This window comes from Panthera leo, chromosome D1 (assembly GCF_018350215.1).
Source record: "Panthera leo isolate Ple1 chromosome D1, P.leo_Ple1_pat1.1, whole genome shotgun sequence".
Classification (NCBI taxonomy): domain Eukaryota; kingdom Metazoa; phylum Chordata; class Mammalia; order Carnivora; family Felidae; genus Panthera; species Panthera leo.
This window is the reverse complement of record NC_056688.1, coordinates 18,749,355-18,769,116: the sequence shown is the minus strand read 5'-3', so window position 1 is coordinate 18,769,116 and position 19,762 is coordinate 18,749,355. Positions and strand designations below refer to the sequence as shown.

Below are 19,762 nucleotides of genomic sequence, written 5' to 3'. Positions count from 1 at the left end.
CTGTTTCGGATGCTGTGTCTCCCTCTCTCTCTGGCCCTCCCCCGTTCATACTCTGTCTCTGTCTCAAAAAATAAACATTATAAAAAAAAATTAAAATAAGTAAATAAATAAAAACATTAAAAAATTTAAAAAATAAACGCTACAAAAATTAATAATAAAATGGTTAATTTTATGTTATGTGAATTTCACCTCAATAATTTTTTATTTTATTTTTTTAATGCTTTTACTTATTCTTGACAGGGAGAGACAGAGCACGAGCAGGGAAGGGGCAGAGAGAGAGGGAGACACAGAATCCAAAGCAGGCTCCAGGCTCTGAGCTGTCAGCCCAGAGCCCGACGCGGGGCTTGAACCCACAGACCGCGAGATCATGACCCGAGCCGATGTCGGATGCTTCACCAGCTGAGCTCCCCAGGCACCCCCACCTCAATAATTTTTTTGTTAAGCCTGTATCGGTGACCTGTGAAGAACATCATTACTTCCGAAGTGCTGATCTAATACCTAGAACTCCCACTCTTAGCTGCTTTTTCGACTCATCTCGTTCTTTCTTTCCTGCTACCAAAATATGCAGTCAGAATGAGTCATAGAAGAGGCAGGCTGAGGAGCGGGTCTCTGGCCAAAGCAATCCTTCAAAGGGCCGTCAGCAGCATCCGCAGAGCCGCGGCGTCCCCACAGGCCTCCTGGTCCCTGCTCCCAGGATCCCCAGTCCCCTGCTGGAGAATCAGCCTCGAGCTAGCATCCACTTCCAGCTCTCAAACAATCCTCAGGACCCCCGCACACCTCAGTGCAAGCCACCCCCACGTTGTCTCTCAGCCCCCTCCCCCCGGCCCCCGGGGTGCCCTGGCATCCCGAAGAGGTTAAATGATTTGCCTCATTATTCAGAGGGAAAAAAAGAATCTGCTACCGCCCCAGCCCCAAGCTCTGGGTTGTTATAAATAGAAAGGAGGACAAATAAATTGCTTGTTGTATGGAGGCCCTGACCGCTCCGGCCTTCCCCTACTGATGAAGGCACTGGGGCCTACTAGGTGCCAGGCGTTCTTTGAGGCTCGTAAATGGTTTCTTCCCCCATCAAGAGGACACACAGCCCCTCTGGGGGAAATCAGTGTTGCAAGTCTGACCGGTGCGAAGAACCGTCAAAACCCATAGACTCGCTGAAGCTTATTCAGGAGGATGGGGGCTGTTGATGGAACAGGCCCCGTATCATCTCCTTTCATTTCTTCTGCCATCGCCTCTTTCAAAGTGGTCAAAGCCAAAGATCGGGATGTCCTAGACGGACACGCACAGCCTGTGGTCCTCACCACTCCTACACAGCTTCTTTCCAGCTCGCAGGATGAGGAGGACAAACAAGGCAGTCTGGTTCACTCCTCCGCCTCAGCAGCAACGAAATGCGAAGAAGGATTTTTTAAATTCTACAATGAAGGATAAAGCAAATACCCTGTCCTTCAATTTCGAGGACAGGAGGCTGCTAAATCCCCTGGACTATAGGACAGGCCTGAGGAAACCAAAGACAGACTCCCGAGGCCCAAGAATAACAAGGTTTTGTCAAACCATCCATTTGCATGACCTAAATGCTAGGTGTGCAAATGGCCCCTCCGTGTCCTGAGTGTCCCCTTTCAGGACGGTGTCCTCACTATATTTAGCAAAGCTCATTATCCTCCCTGGGCGCTCCACCTCGGAAGGAGAGCTACGATCTAGTTTAAGAACTCCCTGCAGAGAGCCCCTGCTCAGCTCACACATTTGACTTCTCTGTTGGCTCAAGACGCTTCAGCCACAGAACTCATAAATGACTTTGCTGATAAATTCAGCCGCCCACTTTACAGATGAGCAAACAAACAGAGAATGACTCTGGGTGAAAAAAACGCATTTCATTACCACCTCCTTCACTGGGGTCATGAGCTCGCTTTAGAGAAGAGCTAGGTAGGTAGGTCGGTAGGGGGATATCTTTTGCTTTCCCTCTACCAAAAGGGTAATAATCATATTTTCAATGACTTACAATACCAGTTCAGAAAGATTGACCTGTATTTCTGACTGATCCTTGGCTAGAAGAATCTATCCACCACTGACCTATCTGTGGCACCCCCTCCTGGTGAACCCCACTTTGTCATTTGGCCAATAGCAGCCCCGCTATTCCAGGAGGGCTCCCTATTAAAAAGAACCTGTGAGGGGCGCCTGGGTGGCTCAGCCCATTGAGCGTCTAACTCTTGATTTCAGCTTAGATCACGACCCCAGGGTCCTTGGATCGAGCCCCATGTTGGGCTCCACACCGACCATGGAGCCTACTTAAGATTCTCTCCCTCTCTCCCTGCCCCTTCCCCTACTCTCTCTAAATAATGAACTAATTAATGAATTAATTAAAATTTATAAGAAACTATAAAAAACCTGTCATGAAAATTAGCAGCCCCTAATTTACCAGGTGGTAAGAAAAAGAAGAAAATATCAGGCCAGAAAGAACCTCAGAGAACAACTAAACCAACTTGCACGTTTTGCAGATGAGGTTAAGTCCACAGACAGAGTTAGAGGTGCTGTTCCACAGGCCCCCAGAGCAGGGCATTACAGGGAGAGGCTACAGCGAGCCAGCTCAGCAGCCGGGACAGGCTGCTGACCCGCTAAGCCAGGGCTAACCGCAAATGAGGATTCACCTAGGAACCCAAGCCATTTCTAAGAGCTCTTTAGAGGATGGCTCTACCACATGCACTTACCTTGCCCTGCCTCTTTGGTTTGGCAGCTTCACCACAAATCGCCCTCCACCTCGTTCATTCATAAATGTTTATTGAGCACTTACTATACAGCAAACGCCATGCCAGGTGTTAGGAAACAGATGACTTCTGGGAGTGGGGCATAACCTCAGGTCAGGGAGAGGATGTGAGTGCCCAGAAGGCGTGACTTACAGTGGGGACCACAAAGATGAAGAGACAGAAGTTAGGAGAAACGGGATGGAGGAGAAAGATCCACACCGGGGGGAAGAGCAGAGCAAAAGCCAGGAGCTGGGAGGGACACGGGAACCGTCCCATTTGAAAAGCTGGAAGAAAATGAGTATAACCAGGAGAGCCAAGGGGAGGGGAGAGTTCTATGAATCTCTAGGTTTTACAGGAGGAAAAGAGAGTTCACAGCAAACAGGCTGTGGATCCCTGGCTGCAAGCGAAGCTTTCGCTCGAGTATTTACAAGAGGCAAATGTGCCACAGTAAACTGGAGACAAGTCAGAGGCTTGGTTTTCAGTCTTGGTCTCTACGATTTTAATAGCGGCAAGACGTTTGGTACGTCGCTATATCTTTTTGAGCCTTCAAATACCCATCTGTGAAATGAGAAGAATTCTTATCTTCCTGATTTTATGGGGCTGTTAGAAGTATCAAACAGGAAAAAAAAGGGGGGGAGGCATCAAACGAGATGTTACCCGTGAATACGTTTCATAACCTGCAAAATGCTAAAACGTTATTTCCTCTTGTTGGTATGTCATTTACACCAAAATAAGCCATTCTTCACAAAATGGCTCTGTATAAAAAAATGAACATCAGCATCACCGAGGCTGGAATCCTGAGGCCTCAAGGGCCAACGGTGACATCGTACATAGGACAATGATGAAAACGCCAAACGCCTGAGCCTAGCTCAGAGCTCGCGGCCAGGAAGCCTTCCTCACCGCAATGTGGGGTAACCCAAGCTCCCGTTCCCGAGGCTCCAGTGCAGAGGTGGCACTGATTTCTACAACTTTCCTTGCCCCAAAGGGACCACATTCAAATCATGCATCAAGCTCTCACCTTACCGGTGGCTCCTTTAACACACTGGGGAAGCTGAGAGAGAGGAGAACACATCCCATCCAGGGATGTGATCCAGGGTAATACGAGATGCCCCCTAAGCTCACAGGAGGGCAAGGCGCCCGTGGGAAGCCCCACAGGCATCTCTCTGCGAGCTCAACGCCCCAGCTCAGAGCCAACCAGCCTTTCACCCCTGTCCGAGCCCAGGGGACTAAATATATACAGACGAGGTAAGGCAGAGGTGCACTGTCTCCTGTGACGCAAAGAACTCAGCACAGGTTTCAAACGCTTCCCGTCTCCCCAAAAGCTCCCACGGTGTCACCGGCTGCTCTCCCACCTCCACTCTGTTCCCACACCCTGCTGTCAGCAGGTTCCTCTGCGGGGATCCTTAGGCAGGCCAGCACTGGCCTTTCTTCCCAGGTCCCCGGGGCAGACCCTCATGGAACTGCCTTGCACACATCCCCTCGGCTAACAAGAAACAGGGTCCTCCACTACCTGGACCACTACCCCATATACAGCTCATCTCAGAGGCACTCACTTGAGTGTCCACAGTGACAGTCTCCAAACCAGCCTTTCATCCAAGGCTGCCTTGACAATTTTTTTAAATGTTTATTTATTTTTGAGAGGGGGGGGGGGGGAGACACAATCCGAAGCAGGCTCCAGGCCCTGAGCTGTCAGCACAAGCCCAACGACGCAGGGCTCGAACTCACAAACGGTGAGATCATGACCTGAGCCAAAGTCGGACATTTAACCGACTGAGCCACCCAGGCTCCCCGACCCAAGGCTGCTTTGAACCCTGGCCCTCCTGGTTCAATGAGATCATCCCAGCTTTTCCCGATTTCTTCTGGGCACAGAGGTTTCCTAAGAGTTCAAATCCATCACAACACTCCTCAGCTCCCCCCCACCCCCGGTTGGCAGAGTGAAATGGATCTCACCCCAGTACCAGCTAGCGTCTTAAATTCAGGATCTACTCCTTGGCTCAAACCCACATTTATTTTACGTAAGAATCACCCTAGCCATCTTCCCCCACACTCTGATCCACAGTTTTTTGGGGAAGGAAAGTTTCTACTGAACAGGCTAGTCTCTTTTCTAAAACACGGAAGCCACGTTACTTTCTTCATTTAAAAAACCAACAAGGGGGCGGGGGGAGGGGGCTGAATAAATAATAAACAGCACGTCGGCCCCCGCGCGGCGCAAAACGCCTATAAGTACATCTTTTTATTGCCCTTGTCTACCATTCAGATTTGGGACATAATCACATCAGCCTGCCTTTCTGAGAATTCGTAGCTGTGTTTTTAATCTAATTCCGGGGACTGGAGATAAATCATCGTGAAGGGTCCCGATTTTCCGAGCCAAGAGCTTGCAGCAGCAGGAACAGCGATGGCATGCTAAGGTAAGGGGCCGGCCAGGAAGGGGGCGGGGGGGGGGGCCGCATGCAGTGATGAAGACCACACGCCCGTGATGTTTGTCTTCGTGCCAGCCTGCAGGGTCGCAGGGATGAAAGACAGACCCAGCTACGCGGAGGTAAATCAATAAGCACACAGGAAGCGGAGGGCAGGGGCGGGGAGGAGACGGCCCCACCGGCGAGGCACGGCTTGCATCTTGCACCGCTCAACAGACGTGCATGGTGTGTGCAACACCACCCCGGCAAAGCCCGGTACGAGGGAGCTGGGTGTGCAAGGCCATGTCACAGGTGAAGGCCCAGGGGTCAGCCTTCACGACCCAAGTGGCTAATGCCCAGAGGGGCCCCCCCTCTCAGAGGAACGCTGCACCCACTGCACGCCCCGTGGCCGCTGATGCGTTCCGACCTGGGGAAGAGAGGCCACTGTCTCCTGACATCCAAGTTGGCAGTCGGCGGCCACCGAATCCTGGCTTTAGACTACAGCCCTCGGCTCTTGCTTTGCTCCCGCCATTTGTGGCGGAAACAAGTGCTGGCCTCTGCTGTCACCACGGCTTCTCTCCTGGGTGAGGCAGAGGTTGCCCAGTACTGCAAAAGGCAGGCCTCCCTCAATCCATTAAAGCTGTGCCTTCTAAGGGGCGCCTGGGTGGCCCAGTCGGTCGAAGGTCCGACTTTGGCTCAGGCCGTGCTCTCGCGGTTCATGGGTTCGAGACCTGCACCGGGCTCTGTGCCGCCAGCTTGGAGCTCAGAGCCTGGAGCCTGCTTCAGGGTCTGTGTCTCCCCCTAAATAAACATTAAAAAAAAAAAATTTTTTTTTAAAGCTATGCCTTCTAAAACAGTGGCCAAGGGCCACATGTGGCCGTTTCAACCTAAACTTAAATTGACTAAAAGTAAGTGAAAGAAAATAAATTCAGTTCTCAGTCCTACCGGTCCTGTGCCAGTCGACACGCTGGACCACACAGACACAGAACGTCTCCGTCGCCGCAGGAAGGGCTAGCAAAGAGCGCTGTGTTTGAAGACCTGCCGTGGGGCCAGGAAGACAGGGTCTTCCGGCTCTTGGCTGGCAGCAGTGACATGATCATGGACGTCACCACTGTTGCTAACAATGACCCCGTGGATAACAGAATTTTGTGCTTATTTTTGACTCCCCACCGTGGTCCTGATTGTCATGAAGTCCTATTTCTAGGGGACCCGCCCCAAAATGCACAAAGCATGCCTCACGTGACAATCGAGACCTCAAGGTCTCACAGCAACGTAAGAGACAATCCAAATCTTGATGCTGATCAGCCACCGACCCTGCCTTCTCTGATTTATAGCATCATCAGCCACTTCAATGCCAGAAGGCTGCCCATGCCACTTCTTCGAAGGCCCCAGGTCCACAGGTCGATAAACCAATCAATTAGGTCGAAATTAACTGTGGCTCATTTTAAACTGAGGGAAATTGATTTTTGCATCTACGTGGCTGGACTGAATATGCCATGTGCCAATGGATTCGGGCATACCTAGAGAATACACGGGAAGGTTCTATGCTCAACAAAGTGAACGCCCTACCCCTAGCAGCCCAGACCACTTATGAAGAAATACTAGCCCTCGATTATTCAAACCAAAATGTAGCGAGCTCTCCTTTACTGCCATCACAACTAACTCTTTTTTTTTAAATGTTTTGAAAAGTTAACGTAATACCTCAGCTTGAAGAGATTTCTGTGCAGTTAACTCTCAATTATCGGCATCTGACTTGTTGTCGAAAATTCTACACGCCAAACTGGCTTTCCCTGAACACGTTTATGCCAGCCATTTCACAGATCAGCTACTCAAGAAAGCAAACTCATTTCAATATTCACCTAAGCAAAATTTAACCAGGAGGGTAACCTGGTGCTTTAAATGAAAAGGCTAAATAAATACAGAGCAAAGGTAAATCGGTTACTTTTTGGATTACCTCCTTTCCAGGTTATTAGAATGTTCCTGTGTCTGCCCATGACTGGCTCCATCTACCTCCGGCCCTGGGATGGAACGATGGCAATACAAAGATGACTGTCACCTCTAAGGAGGAACAGACCCAAATATGACAATGAAATGCCCTGACAACATCCATCTTCGGCTGTGGGATATTAGTTTGCTCTTAGGACCTGCCTCCTGGATCCCAGGTCCCAGAGCAATTGATTAAACACACCACTGACTTCATTTTGCAGAATATAAAGAAAATAGTCTCAAAAAGAACATGAGCAAAACCAAGATCCGTGATGTCTACGTTCTGACGTTCTCGCAAATCTGGGCTCTTCCCCTCTAGGGAACGGCTCTCCAGCAGCTTGCCAAGAAACAAGAACTACCATGCCGCTCTTCCCGCCTGCAGGAGCCCTGAGTGCAACGAGACTGCCTTTTCCTTCACCTGGCCTGGAGGAAAAGTAACAACCTATCTCACACTCTGACACTGCACGTAAGTCCCTGCCTTTTGATAGTCATATACCATAAATAACATTTTGGAGCCAGAGCGAATCTCATTCATTACTCATGGTATCAGCGGCTATGGATAACAGAAAGCCATCGATATTGCAAGTTCCAAATTTTCTGAACATACATGCCATACATGTGGGTAGAATGTTTCCGCAAAGACACACAGAAAAACTGAGGACAGTGGCAGCACATAAACATAAACAGGGGACGCGAGAAGGAGGGAAATTTACTTCTCGCTATATTCTTGCACAAATCGTATCTTATAAACATGTATTACCCACTGAAGGCTAAATGAACCCACTGGAAGGCTTTTCATTTTCTCTGTTTACTTCTCCGTCTCCTCGCCCCTCCCCCATCCCTTCTTCCTCCCATCCCTCTTCCTCCCATCCCTTCCACCTCCCACAGCCTTCGCCCACTGTGCCCCAAGATGTACAAGCCCCTAATGAACTAAAGGGTGGCCAGAGCCTGAGCAAGGAGCAGCCCGCAAGAAGAAGAGATGCCAAGTGGAACCAGGAAGTTTTTCAAGGTCACGGCCTTTACCGACCCAACCCAACACCCCAGGCCAACTCTTCACCTACATAGAAGGCCCCGTGAAACAACAAATGCTTTGCCTTCTCATCTTTTGGAAGCAAACAGGTCAAGCATCCTGACGTCAGAATCAACCCGCCGATTCTTTCCCAAGCAAGGGTATCATGCAAGAATCTACTCCAAAGAGATCTAAAGCCACAAGTACCCCACCCCCAAAGGAGGCTCTTTGTCCCCGGGCCTTGTGCTGTAACAGACACTTTATTTTCAGTCTCAAATCAGGACATTGAATACTCCCTGGCCTCTAAAAAAGCAGGAATTATGAAGAGAGAGCTCACTGGAAGGAAAATAAACCTGTAAATCCTGTTAGGCTTTGCGCTTCATTCCAAAGGATTTTTTCCCCAAAACAATACCATTAGCAATACCATGATAGCCCTAAAAGGGAGGCTTCTGTACAACAGAATCCCAGCTCTTTGTTCCACATAACCCCCAGGACAGCACAGCAAAATCAGGACTTCACTACCCTCACCACGGAGAGAGCCAACCCACTTTCCCTCTCCGTTTGTGGGCTCGCCATGGTCCTCCTCCTAAATACCTTTTCTGTAACTTGGATGTGCTTCCTACCCTCTGGGCTCCTCCTCTTCCAAGCGGGCAGTCGGTCCACAAATATTCATTAAGGGCTTCCCAAGTGCCAGCCACAGAGAAGAGAAAGGCTTGGTCCATGCCCTCAAGGAGCAAACAGGGAAATGAGACAAACAAGCAATTATAACACAAGGCAGTAAGTGCTGCAACCAAGTTCAAAAGAGCTCTTCCCACTGGCGCCTGCCCGGGAATGCTTGGAGGTGTTCCCTGGATGCCGAAGAAGGGAACAGGGGCTTTGCGAGCAAAGACAGGAGTGGGAGAAGACCATCTCAGGCAGAGGAAAAGCAAGCATGACGACACAGAGGCAGGGAGCAGGCGTCAAGTCTGGAAGAAAGTCAGTGTGGCAAGAACGATGGAGGCCCCCCGTCTTCGACTTGGCGCTTTTGCGGCGGGGCTCAACCTCGGAACTCTGAACTTGGGACTTCGACTTGGCCCTTTTTCGGCGGGGCTCAACCTCGGAACTCTGAACCCGGAACAGAAAAGTCCTAATATCTGACAGCAACTTGTTTTCACTGCTCTTCCCATATTTTATTATTACAAACATGCCCGCAAGGGATCACGGCAGAAACCACTCTCCCACGTTCCAGAACACGAGGAGGAATATCGTCACAGGAACCATGCCTAGTTTGCTCCGTAGGTGACTGGAGCCGGAGAAAAAGAGAACCGGCATTGCCTCCGACACAGTGCTCTTTCTCAGCTGCAGGCCAGCTACCTCCCTGCAGAAGCTCTCCTTCCCCTGTTCCCGAAGCCGGCGGCCTCAACGTCACCCCTACAGCTTCTCCGGTCAGACAGCTTCAGCTTCCAGCCCTAATCTGTGTTGCCAGGCATCCACTTAACCTCACTCGAAGGTCAGAGGGCAAGAAGCTGCAGTGGCTGAGCCCGATGACCCTTTATCCCTCCATCTCCCATGCCCTCCCGTATCACACAACCCACTAACATCCGACCTTAGGGTTGTAGCCGCTTTATTGTGTATTTGCTCCTGTCCAGCACGGTCACACGCCTGGATTTGCATCTGCTGTATCTACTCCCTTAAACTGAAAACTTTCTGGGGTGGGGGGGGTGAGAGATGAACAATGTCCTGCCCTCCCTCATTTGCATGCCCGTCTCGATTTAGAACTGCACTCTCTTCCACGGGCTACTGTGGGAAAATATTGCAATTCCTCAGGTTAAAAGGAAGGGGGAAAAAAAATAGTTACAAACAGAGAGGGAGGGAGGCAAACCATAAGACTCTCAAATACAGAGAAAAGCCTGAGGGTGGATGGGGGGGTGGGGGAGAAGGGAAAACGGGTGAGGGTGGATGGGGGGGTGGGGGAGAAGGGAAAACGGGTGATGGGCATTGAGGAGGGCACTTGTTGGGATGAGCACTGGGTGTTGGAGGTAAGCGATGAACCACAGGAATCTACCCCCCAAAACCAAGAACAGACTTTACGCACGGTACGTTAGCCAATTTGACAATAAATTATATTAAAAATAAATAGACGTTTAAAAAAAACTGAAAGGCGAGGGGAGGGGAGGAATGAAGTGAACTTGGCTTAGAGCTAGAAGCAGAAGGGACATATAATTTATAGTCCGCATCCTGACACTGGAGAGTGAAGGAAGCGCTTTCATAACCAGCACAGACAACTTACAAACTAGGTCTGTCCCAGGGAAAACAGAGGCGAATGGTCACCCTTGCTAGAAAGGTCATTCCAAATAGATGAGGGACTCCGGAGCTCCAAGAGGGACGCGCCAAAGCCCTTCAGTCACCTACTCTTGAGCTTTCAGCCTGAAGGGGCTGTGCCAAACATGCTTGAGGCAGATAGCCCAGTACCGGGAAGTTCTTCCTTCTACCTAACTCAGATCCTTAAAGATTCGAGTTAATCCCACTTTTATTAACCTCGGGGCCTCAGAGAAGAGAAAAACACTGCCCTGGGCCTTCGTGGTAGGAATTCCTCATTATGAGTTCGCCTGCTAGCTCTCCATTCCTCAACTGAACCAAACGCCATCTGGTTGGCTCAGAAATACAAAAGCGGAGGGTTTGAGAGTCATTCCCAATGAGAACACAGTTCATCTTTAACTTGCCCCACATCCCCAGGAGCCCTCACAAACCAAACCCCAGCAAGAAATGGCACCTGTATGCATATTTTTGAGACTAAGAAGCTCCTTTTTTTTTTAATGTTTATTTATTTTTGAGAGAGAGAGAGAGACGCAGAACGCAAGCGGAGGAAGGGGAGAGAAAGTGAGGGAGACACAGAATCTGAAACAGGCTCCAGGCTCTGACCTGTCAGCACAGAGCCCGACGTGGGGCTCGAACGCATGAACCGCGAGATCGTGACCTGAGCCCTGAAGTCAGACCCTAACCGACTAAGCCACCAGGGCGCCCCCTAGGAAGCTCTTCCCTCAGCCAAAACTATAGCTGCGGGGGACATGAGCTCCAGAAAGAATGGACTCCCACCCCTCCCCACTCCCAGCCCCCAGAGAGCTGATTCAAGACAGCAGAGCTGGGTGGCTGTTAAGACTCAATGAACAAGGCAGTATCTCTTGTTTCCCCTCCCCCGCCCCCACCCAACATGGGGATGCTGCTGTCCCAGTTGAGAGCAAGGACCTTGCTGTTTTCTTTTCAACATACAAAAAGAAGTTTCAGATGGGGGTGGAGTGGGGAAGAAGGTCGGGACCCACAAACAAATCAAGCAGGCGGGCTCCGGCAGCCCTTGCCCGCAGCAGTTACATGCCCCCTTGGCACACACTCTTTCCCAGGGACTGATGGTTGATGGAAATCAGATGCTCCCACCCACTTGCCACCATCCCAAGCCCCTTTGGAGCCGTATTTTTTTTTTTTTTTAATTTTAGAAAGCAGTTATTTAAGAAGCCTTGTATAAAGAGAGCACAACTATTTGATCACCCAAAGGTCACCGGGACAATGCCAACAAAAAACGAAACAGCAGGCAACTCTGCCCCACGTGACCTTGGGCTAGTCACTTCACCTTTCTCAGCTTGTGTTTCTTTATCGACAAAATGGCACAATCAGTGAGGTGGTTTATAAGGTTCTTCCTGGCTTCAAGGGTTGAATATTTAACTCTCTGTATTTCCTGAAGACATGGCTAAAGAAAATCAGTGAAGGGAGGCAGAACTCGGACTCATCTTTTAACTTCTACTTTAAATGGGAACATTTTGACTCCAGAAATCGTGCAATTTGCCATCTCCTCTGGCCCCACTTTTCCCCCCACCCCCACCCCACCACTGACCTTCCAGCTCTGCTGATGTCAATCTTAACCACAGGGCTGGGAGTCTCATGAGGCAAAGAACACGGTCAAATTAATTTCGCCAATGCTGATACTAACCCCCACAAACTCGGTTTGCTATTCCTAGCAGTAAGTCTGGCCATAAAAGCGAAATTCATGTTACTTATGAGCTAATAAACCCATTGCCTGGATAGACATAAATCAGTTACTGAATAATGCCCACCAAATTCTTGCAGTCTTTCAAACCCCTAAGTGTCATGAGTTAATATCCCTGTCCAAAAATAAAGTCAGTATCTCAAAGGGGGAGATGGAATGGATAGACCACCCTCCCCCCCCCCCCGCAACCAACAACAACAAAATTCAGCCTTTACACACAAACACACAGACGCACGCACACCCCTTGCTCTGACCACGGCAAGATAGTCAGCTTTCAGGTTTGCCCACCTTAATTGTGGTGCGGAAACCCCCTCCCCTGCCTGCTCTGTGTAAGTATCCTGCAACTGCGGGGTCCTCGCCTCCACTGCCAACTGACGATACACACTAAAGAAACCCCGTTTTTCAGCCACATGTAAAATGAAGCTGCACCCCTCCTCTACCTGCTGGAAACTACGCCGGTGTGCCCCCACCCCGGGGAAATGTGCACAGCACCCCGCGAGTTTACCTGGCAGACGTTTGCTAAAATCGACAGGAAGAAGGAAAGATCAATGCAATTCAAGTGCTGACGGTTGTACTCGTGCGAGGGGGGGAAAACACAAATGCAAGCCGGGAAGTCCCCAGTGGTGCCTGCACCTGGGAGGCCACCGCAGAGGATGGATGCGGGGCTGAGGAAGTGCGGGGAGAGGAAAGAGCCGGAGGAAGGCGGGTGGCCAGCCGCTCACCTGTCCGTACACCTTGATGGGCTCCGGCTGCAGGGCAGCGCTCCGTCTCCTCCGGAGCGGCTTCTCGTCCGCCCCCCGGGGCCCCCCGCGCGCCCACAGCCGCAGCTCGCGCGGCTCGCCCTGCACCACGCGGAAGCCCCGGTCCTGGGGCAAGGGCGCGCGGCCGCCGTGCAGCGTCTGCGTCCACACCTCGCACAGAGCCCCGGGCGGCAGCAGCGCGACCAGGGTGAATAGGAAGGGGAGTCGGGACTCCCTCCTGCTGCTCCGTGTCGCCATGTTCGGGCGAACGCTGCCGCAGGTGGCGCCGCCGCCAGGAGAGAATGTGCAGCGCGAGGCCGGGACGGCGGCTGGGCCGGGGCCGCGCGCGCCGCTCCCGGGGCTCCAGGCCGCCCGCGCCGCTCGGGGCCGCCCCGCTGCGCCCGCCGCCGCCGCCGGGTCCCGCTCGGCTTGGCGCGGCGCCGTCACGTGTGCGGCTCGCAGCCGCGTCCCCCCTTCGCGCACTTTCTGCGCTCGGCGGCCTCGGCGCCGCTCGGGCCCCTCCCCCGCGCGGGGATGGGGAAGTCAAGGCAGCGAGCGCCCGCGAGCGTGCGTCCCCTTGGCCCGCCGGCGGGCGCACCGCGTCGTCCTCCCTGCGGCGGTCGAGAGTTGTGTGGGGCTCGCTCGTCTTCCCCGGAGTTAGTTGCCTCCTCCGCAGGGTCGCGTCGAGGTCGCCCTAAACCGGTCTCCTTCCCTGACTGCACAGCCCCCGGTCCTGTCTCGCCGCACGACCACCTCCCCCGGCCCCCCGCCGCATCCCCACCTCGGAGGGAGAGCCCGGAGCCAAAGAAAACGAGCTCTGAGAAGGCAGAACACGGCAGCCGGCAAATTACGGTCCAGATGAACCCGCCCCCATTGTGAAATTCACACGGTTTCTACTACTCTGGGCATCAAAACGTATTTGAAGTGACCACAGCCAAAAACTACCCTCCATCAAGCTCAACTGCCCAGGCCCCGAGCACAGTAAATACGCGCCCGCACAGAGGCAGTAAGAGCCAGGGACCATCCCAAAAGGGGACAAGCACACAGTTATACAGTGGTTCCTTGCACACGTGAGTGCCTGTGCCTGACACTGGGCCCCGGCACAGCGGCTCGCCTGTGACCCTCCAGGGTGACCAAGCACTGAGCCACCCTACCTACGCTGCTGCCAAACGGGCACAATATGCCAGTCCTCTCAGCCTGCGGCCAACACCTGCCGCAAGCCTCTAAAGCTTGCCACTGGGGGTGGGAGGGGACAGACACTCAAAAGAGGGAGGAGGACACAGGTTACAGCTCAATTCAGCTTAAAGATCCAGACCCTCTTTGAACCGCGAGATACAGTTTCCGCTGGTTGGAACTACGGAGGCACACCCAAGGTAAACATGGATTCGCGGGTTTGTGGCAGCAGTCAAGACCTATCCGCTGTGGCCTCCTCTCTTCCATTTTATATTTCACTGTGCTCAGGTCTCAGATCCTGGGTTTTGATAAGACTAAAGACAGAAGGAGCAAGGCTAAAGATGAGGCCGCTTCTACGGTCGTCCAGTCCTTGGTTTAGAGGGAGCAGGGGGTGATCGGTTCAGTTCTCCCAAAATGCTCCTTGTTCTCAACAAACCACAGTAGCTTGATTTCTCCACCCTGCCCTAGAGTCCTCTCCAGTTAGCTTAGCAGAGGCCCCCTCCCCTGCCAAGCGTCACCCTTCCAAAGGAGGGACAGCCTTTCCTCACCTCCTTAAACCCAGCATTCTGCCACCCTCCCCACCCCATGCCAGACTTGCTGGGGACCAGGCCTCAGGTTCTGCAGTCCCCTACCTCTTCCCAGCCCATTTTCTCCCCGAAGCAGGTTTCCCTCCAAACCCCATCTTGCCGTCCATCTCAATACAATCACAGAACCACCTGGTTCTCCCCACCTAGCAGATCGCTTATCCTCTGGGAAAGCCACGGAACCACTGCCAGCTCCCACCCCCAATCTAGACCAGTGATGTCTTGTCAGGACCACCTTACCAGAAGCGGACCACCCTGTGACCTCCCCGGACCAACAGCAAAGGCACTGCTACCCCTACTTAACCCCCAAGGATAAATGAGAGGAACACAGTTCAAGTCACAACACCGTGCAGATGATTCAATTATTGTTTTTTTTCCATGTACATTTAACGAGAACTTCTCTACAAGAACAAGTGTCAGAGTCCCAGCAGCATGAGGATGGCAGCAGAAAACAGAGACACAGGTCCCTTAAGTGTGGATTTGAAGATAAGGAGCCGCTTTTCCCACACAAAACTGCTGGCTTGAGGCTCAGATGGCAATTTGCAAGGGCCAGCTACTTGCTGATTTTGATTTTGATATGCAACTTGGATGCAGGAAGCCTGGCAAGAATGCTCAAACATGGTTAATGTACTCCTTGAAAGCCCTCCTCTGTGGTCGTTATCTACATTCCAGGCCGTTCTCAGGTGGATAATCGGCAAAGCCAGAGACTGTGTATGCCCCGTAACCACAGGGCACGATGGAAAGCACACTGAATTTTGAGTTAGGAAATCTGCTTTCTAACTTGGAGGACTTGGCCGAATAAATTCCCCAAGCTTCAATTTTCTCATCTACAAAAAAAGGACCTTAATCCGTATCTATCACACGAGACTGCTCAGAGTATCAGATAGAATCACATAGATAAAATAAAATAACTACGGTTGTAAAGGCCGCAGAAAGGAGTATTATGGACGAGTGGCATTAGAGACATGCATTCTAGTCCTGGCTTTGCAACCAAGTGACCATGTGATTTTTGTTCTGGTCATCTCGCCCGTCCGGGCGCTGGTTTCTTCATATGCAACACGAAAAGAGGTTTTGCAGCCCTGATTGTTCCCTGCCCGCTTCAGGACCCCCACCTGAACGTGAGATGGGAGCAGCCACAGGTGAGGCCACCTACGAGGGGTTGGAGCTGGATTGTGCAATTGAGTGGGGTGTTCTGCCTAGCTTCAAAACCGGATCTGGGTTGTAAACACGCCACCACTTCCTCCATGCCTCCAAAACAACATCACCGTTGGGGTGGGAATGTAGACAGAGGGAGGCAGTACTCTCATCACCCTCTGCCCCAACGTGTACAGCCTCGATCTCCGTGCTGTGCAGTATCACAAGGAAAATCATCAGGCGTAGGAATACTAGACTCACGGCTGCGTAACAAAGTCTTGAGCCTGTGGTCAGCCTTTAAGCGGCCCTCCTGTGTCCTGCCCATTCTAGGCCATCCGGAGCTCCGGCTGGAGATAAAGCTAGGCGAAAACCACCCAGAGGTCTTGGCGTCCCACATTTTTATCCAGATGGAGTCACATTTAAAATAGTAACAAGGACAGCCATGAGGAGAAGGGAAAAAAAATCCCAAAAGCCTAACTGAACTTCTTTCTGTTCTCTCTTTCTCCCCTCATTGCCTTCCCAAATGCCAGAATCTGTCTGCTCGCCCTCCCCCGCTGCCCCCGGCCTCCCCAACTCCTGTCCCTCTTCCCAGCACCTGTACCCAGCATAGGTAGGTTACAAGCCCTCACACTAAGGTTCTAAGTCCCCCGCAGTCTTTGATACTTCCTCTCTGGTCACGTTACTTAACCTCATCTTCCTCTCCAACTATAAGCAGCAGGAGGCCAACAATGGGCTTGTCCTGCTCATGTGTGTATCCAGTGCCCAGCATAATCCTGGCACATAATGAACGTCCAGTGATACTTACAGAATGAATGCAAATGAATGAGGGGAGGGATGACCCCCCCCCACCTTTGCTTGTGGCGAGGGTTTGGGGTGGTTAAAGAGCCAATGCAGCTGAATCTTAACCTTTTCTTACCACCACCACTCCCCCCACCCCCCACCACTTCTTTCTTCCAAAGTTGGCTTCTCTGAGTCACAACCAGACCCCAGAAGTCGCCGAGACAGAAAAGGGACTCTCCCTGCCCAACACTTAGAGTGGTCAACTTTATCCCCCTACCCATCACGTTAGCCAAATAACTATCATCCATCTCACCATCCAGGGTAAGACAGAAGTACCCCCCCTGCTGTTGTCAGAAACTCCTTTCGTTAAGGCAAAGTCCGGGATAATTGATGGAGTTAAAAATACGGTGCACCCAGAACAAGTAACTTAGATTCTCACTCTAGAATAAATTAACTTCAAAGAGGAGGTTCTGGAAATAGGAGTAACTTTTGCAGAGCAGAAGTTTACATTTGCATAGCATTATAACAACATCATCTATCAAATGGCGTCTCCCAGCAACCCGTGGAAGTGGGCCAACGCGGGCATTACTGACATCCCCATTTCACAGATTTTGAGAATAAAGGCTCAGGAAGGAAGATCACATCACTGGCTCAAAGCCACACACTTTGTACGAGGTAGATTCAAACCGAGCCGCTCTGACTTTTTCTGCCACCATCTGATCTCCCTGAGGCAGAGAGAAGAGCCGGTGTATCAAGTCCAGGGGTGGGCAAGGCCGTGAGAACCGGCACAAAAGACAGAACCGCTCAGGTCCTCTCCCCTCTCACGGCCCAGCCCTGCTTCAACCCCCCACAGGCGGCTCGTGGTGCTCATTTGCCTTTCTCCCTCCTCAGGCCCTCGATTGGGCCACGTGGGGAGTTATGTTATAGTGCTCCCAGGTCAAATCCTGTTTTCTATACTCCTCTAGAAAAACGTAATGAGGGATTTGCTTGTGAATTTTCAAATGGGGTATTTTGTTCCCGTGAAGGAGCGCAGGCTTTAAAGGCTGCCCTCAACCTCTGGGCCCACTGCTCACCTAGGGGTCTTGCCTTGATCTCCCCGCAACTCAACTTCTTGAACCTCTGTGACAAGAAAGTGTGTGGTGCAAAAACATAGAAAAGGTCATTATTGTTATGTAGACTCCGGGATTAAAAACTCCTGGCAGGTCTGCTGAGGGACACTGGGAAATTATCTCCTTCTCCATGAATATAGACTGGGACGCCCCTTCCCGGGTTTGGGCAGAATGAGAAGATCTAAAACTGGAGATTCTTTGAAAACCTCTGAAAAATTGCATATCAAAGACTTCTATGTCCTTCCCTTAGAGCCTTTACAATAACTGAGGGGTGCCTGGGTGGCTCAGTCAGTTGAGCGTCCGACTTCGGCTCAGGTCATGCTCTAAACGGTCCGTGAGTTCGAGCCTCGCGTTGGGCTCTGTGCTGACAGGTTGGAGCCTGGAGCCTGCTTCGGATTCTGTGTCTCCCTTTCTCTCTGCCCCTCCCCCGCTCACGCTCGCTTGCGCTCTCTCTCTCTCTCTCAAAAATAAACATTAAGGGGCACCTGGGTGGCTCAGTCAGTTGGGCGGCCGACTTCGGCTCAGGTCATGATCTCGCGGTCCGTGAGTTCGGGCCCCGCGTCGGGCTCTGTGCTGACCGCTCAGAGCCTGGAGCCTGTTTCAGATTCTGTGTCTCCCTCTTGCTGACCCTCCCCTGTTCATGCTCTGTCTCTCTCTGTCTCAAAAATAAATAAAACGTTAAAAAAAAAATTTTTTTTTAAATAAACATTAAAAAAAAACTTTAAAAACAAGTAACACTGGGTGGGCATGGCTTTAGGCACTGGAGTGTAAGGAGGCATGGAAAGCCACTTGGACAGACCCAGTTTAAGTGTGTGATGACCCGAATTGCTCTTGGCACTCTCAAGACAAGAAGAGTAGACTAACCCATGCTGGCTTTTTTGCCCTCCTTTGTCTAATACATTCCACTCAGACATAGAATCCCCAGAAACCCTCCTCCATTTTCCTGTGCCAGTCAAAAATGGAGACAAAAACGCCCCACACACCTTGCCATTGTTTACTCTTCAACTAAAAGGTCACTTCTTGATTCTGCCCAGATACTCCCCCAACCACTCCAAAGCCCTACAATCTTGATACATGCCTCTCCTGAGATGTTGATCATATTCTTCCTTCCATTAGACCAACAACCTTAGTGCTATTAAAAAACAAAAGTTCAGGGACACCTGGGTGGCTCAGTCGATTGAGCATCCAACTTCGGTTCAGGTCATGATCTCACGGTTCGTGAGTTTGAGCCCCATGTGGGGCTCTGTGCTGACAGCTCAGAGCCTGGAGCCTGCTTCGGATGCTGTGTCTCCCTCTCTCTCCAAAGCCCTCCCCCACTCGCACTCTGTCTCTCTCAAAAATAAACATTAAAAAAAAAAAGTTCAACTGAGTAAATTTTAAAGATCTCCTTGGCTTTATCTGATGATTTATGAACCAGGCAGCATCCCATCCAACAGAAAGGAGCTCCAAAGAGCTGTACAAAATAAAAGAAATACAGGCAGAGGGGGCAGGAGGAGGAAGTTATTCACAAAAGCAAAGAATGGATTACTTTTGGCAAGGACACCTTTCTTTAGGGGACCGCAGGGGTCTATCAGGCAGATACCTTAGAAGTGCTGACCAGGTAATTCCAAATTGACTGGTTTAAGAGTCCATTCCTGGAGGAGACTGAAATTATAATTAAGTCTAAATTTGGTGGCATGGGGCTTAGCACAAGTGACTCCATTTGGGGCCTGTTGTCTTTTTTTTTTTTTAACAGTACTTACCTCCTTTTCTAACTTATAATTAGGTTTTTCCGACCTATCCCCCTGTCTGGCACTTAATAGATTATAATAGGTTACAGAGTGGAAATGAATGGCTGGGGGGGGGATGGAATGATTACTGCTCTAGGGAGAAGGAATTTCCCCATCCCAGTGGCCGCAACAAAGGACACTAGAAAGATAGCTGAGGTTCCTGTCAGCACCAAGTGAGTCAGCCTAGTGAAGAAAAGTGAGTCCTTCCGTCGTGACATATTTTATGTGTGATCCGGTCATTGCCGACCGCCCGATGATAGGGAAGATAGGGAACAAGTATCTGGAAAGGACCCAGCCACTACTAAGTTAAATTAGACTGAAGTGGCTCTAAT

At 51.1% G+C, this 19,762-nt stretch overlaps 1 protein-coding gene across 1 annotated transcript in view; it reads right to left on the bottom strand.

Annotated features, from left to right (window-relative positions):
• SORL1 (sortilin related receptor 1) overlaps positions 1 to 13,698 on the bottom strand; it is a 168,040-nt gene extending 154,342 nt beyond the window's left edge. The window contains exon 1 of the mRNA XM_042903857.1: positions 12,864 to 13,698. Within this exon, the coding sequence (XP_042759791.1) occupies positions 12,864 to 13,139 (276 nt within the window). The 5' untranslated portion in view covers positions 13,140 to 13,698. The remainder of the gene's footprint in view (positions 1 to 12,863) is intronic.
• Between the last annotated feature and the right edge of the window lie 6,064 nt (positions 13,699 to 19,762).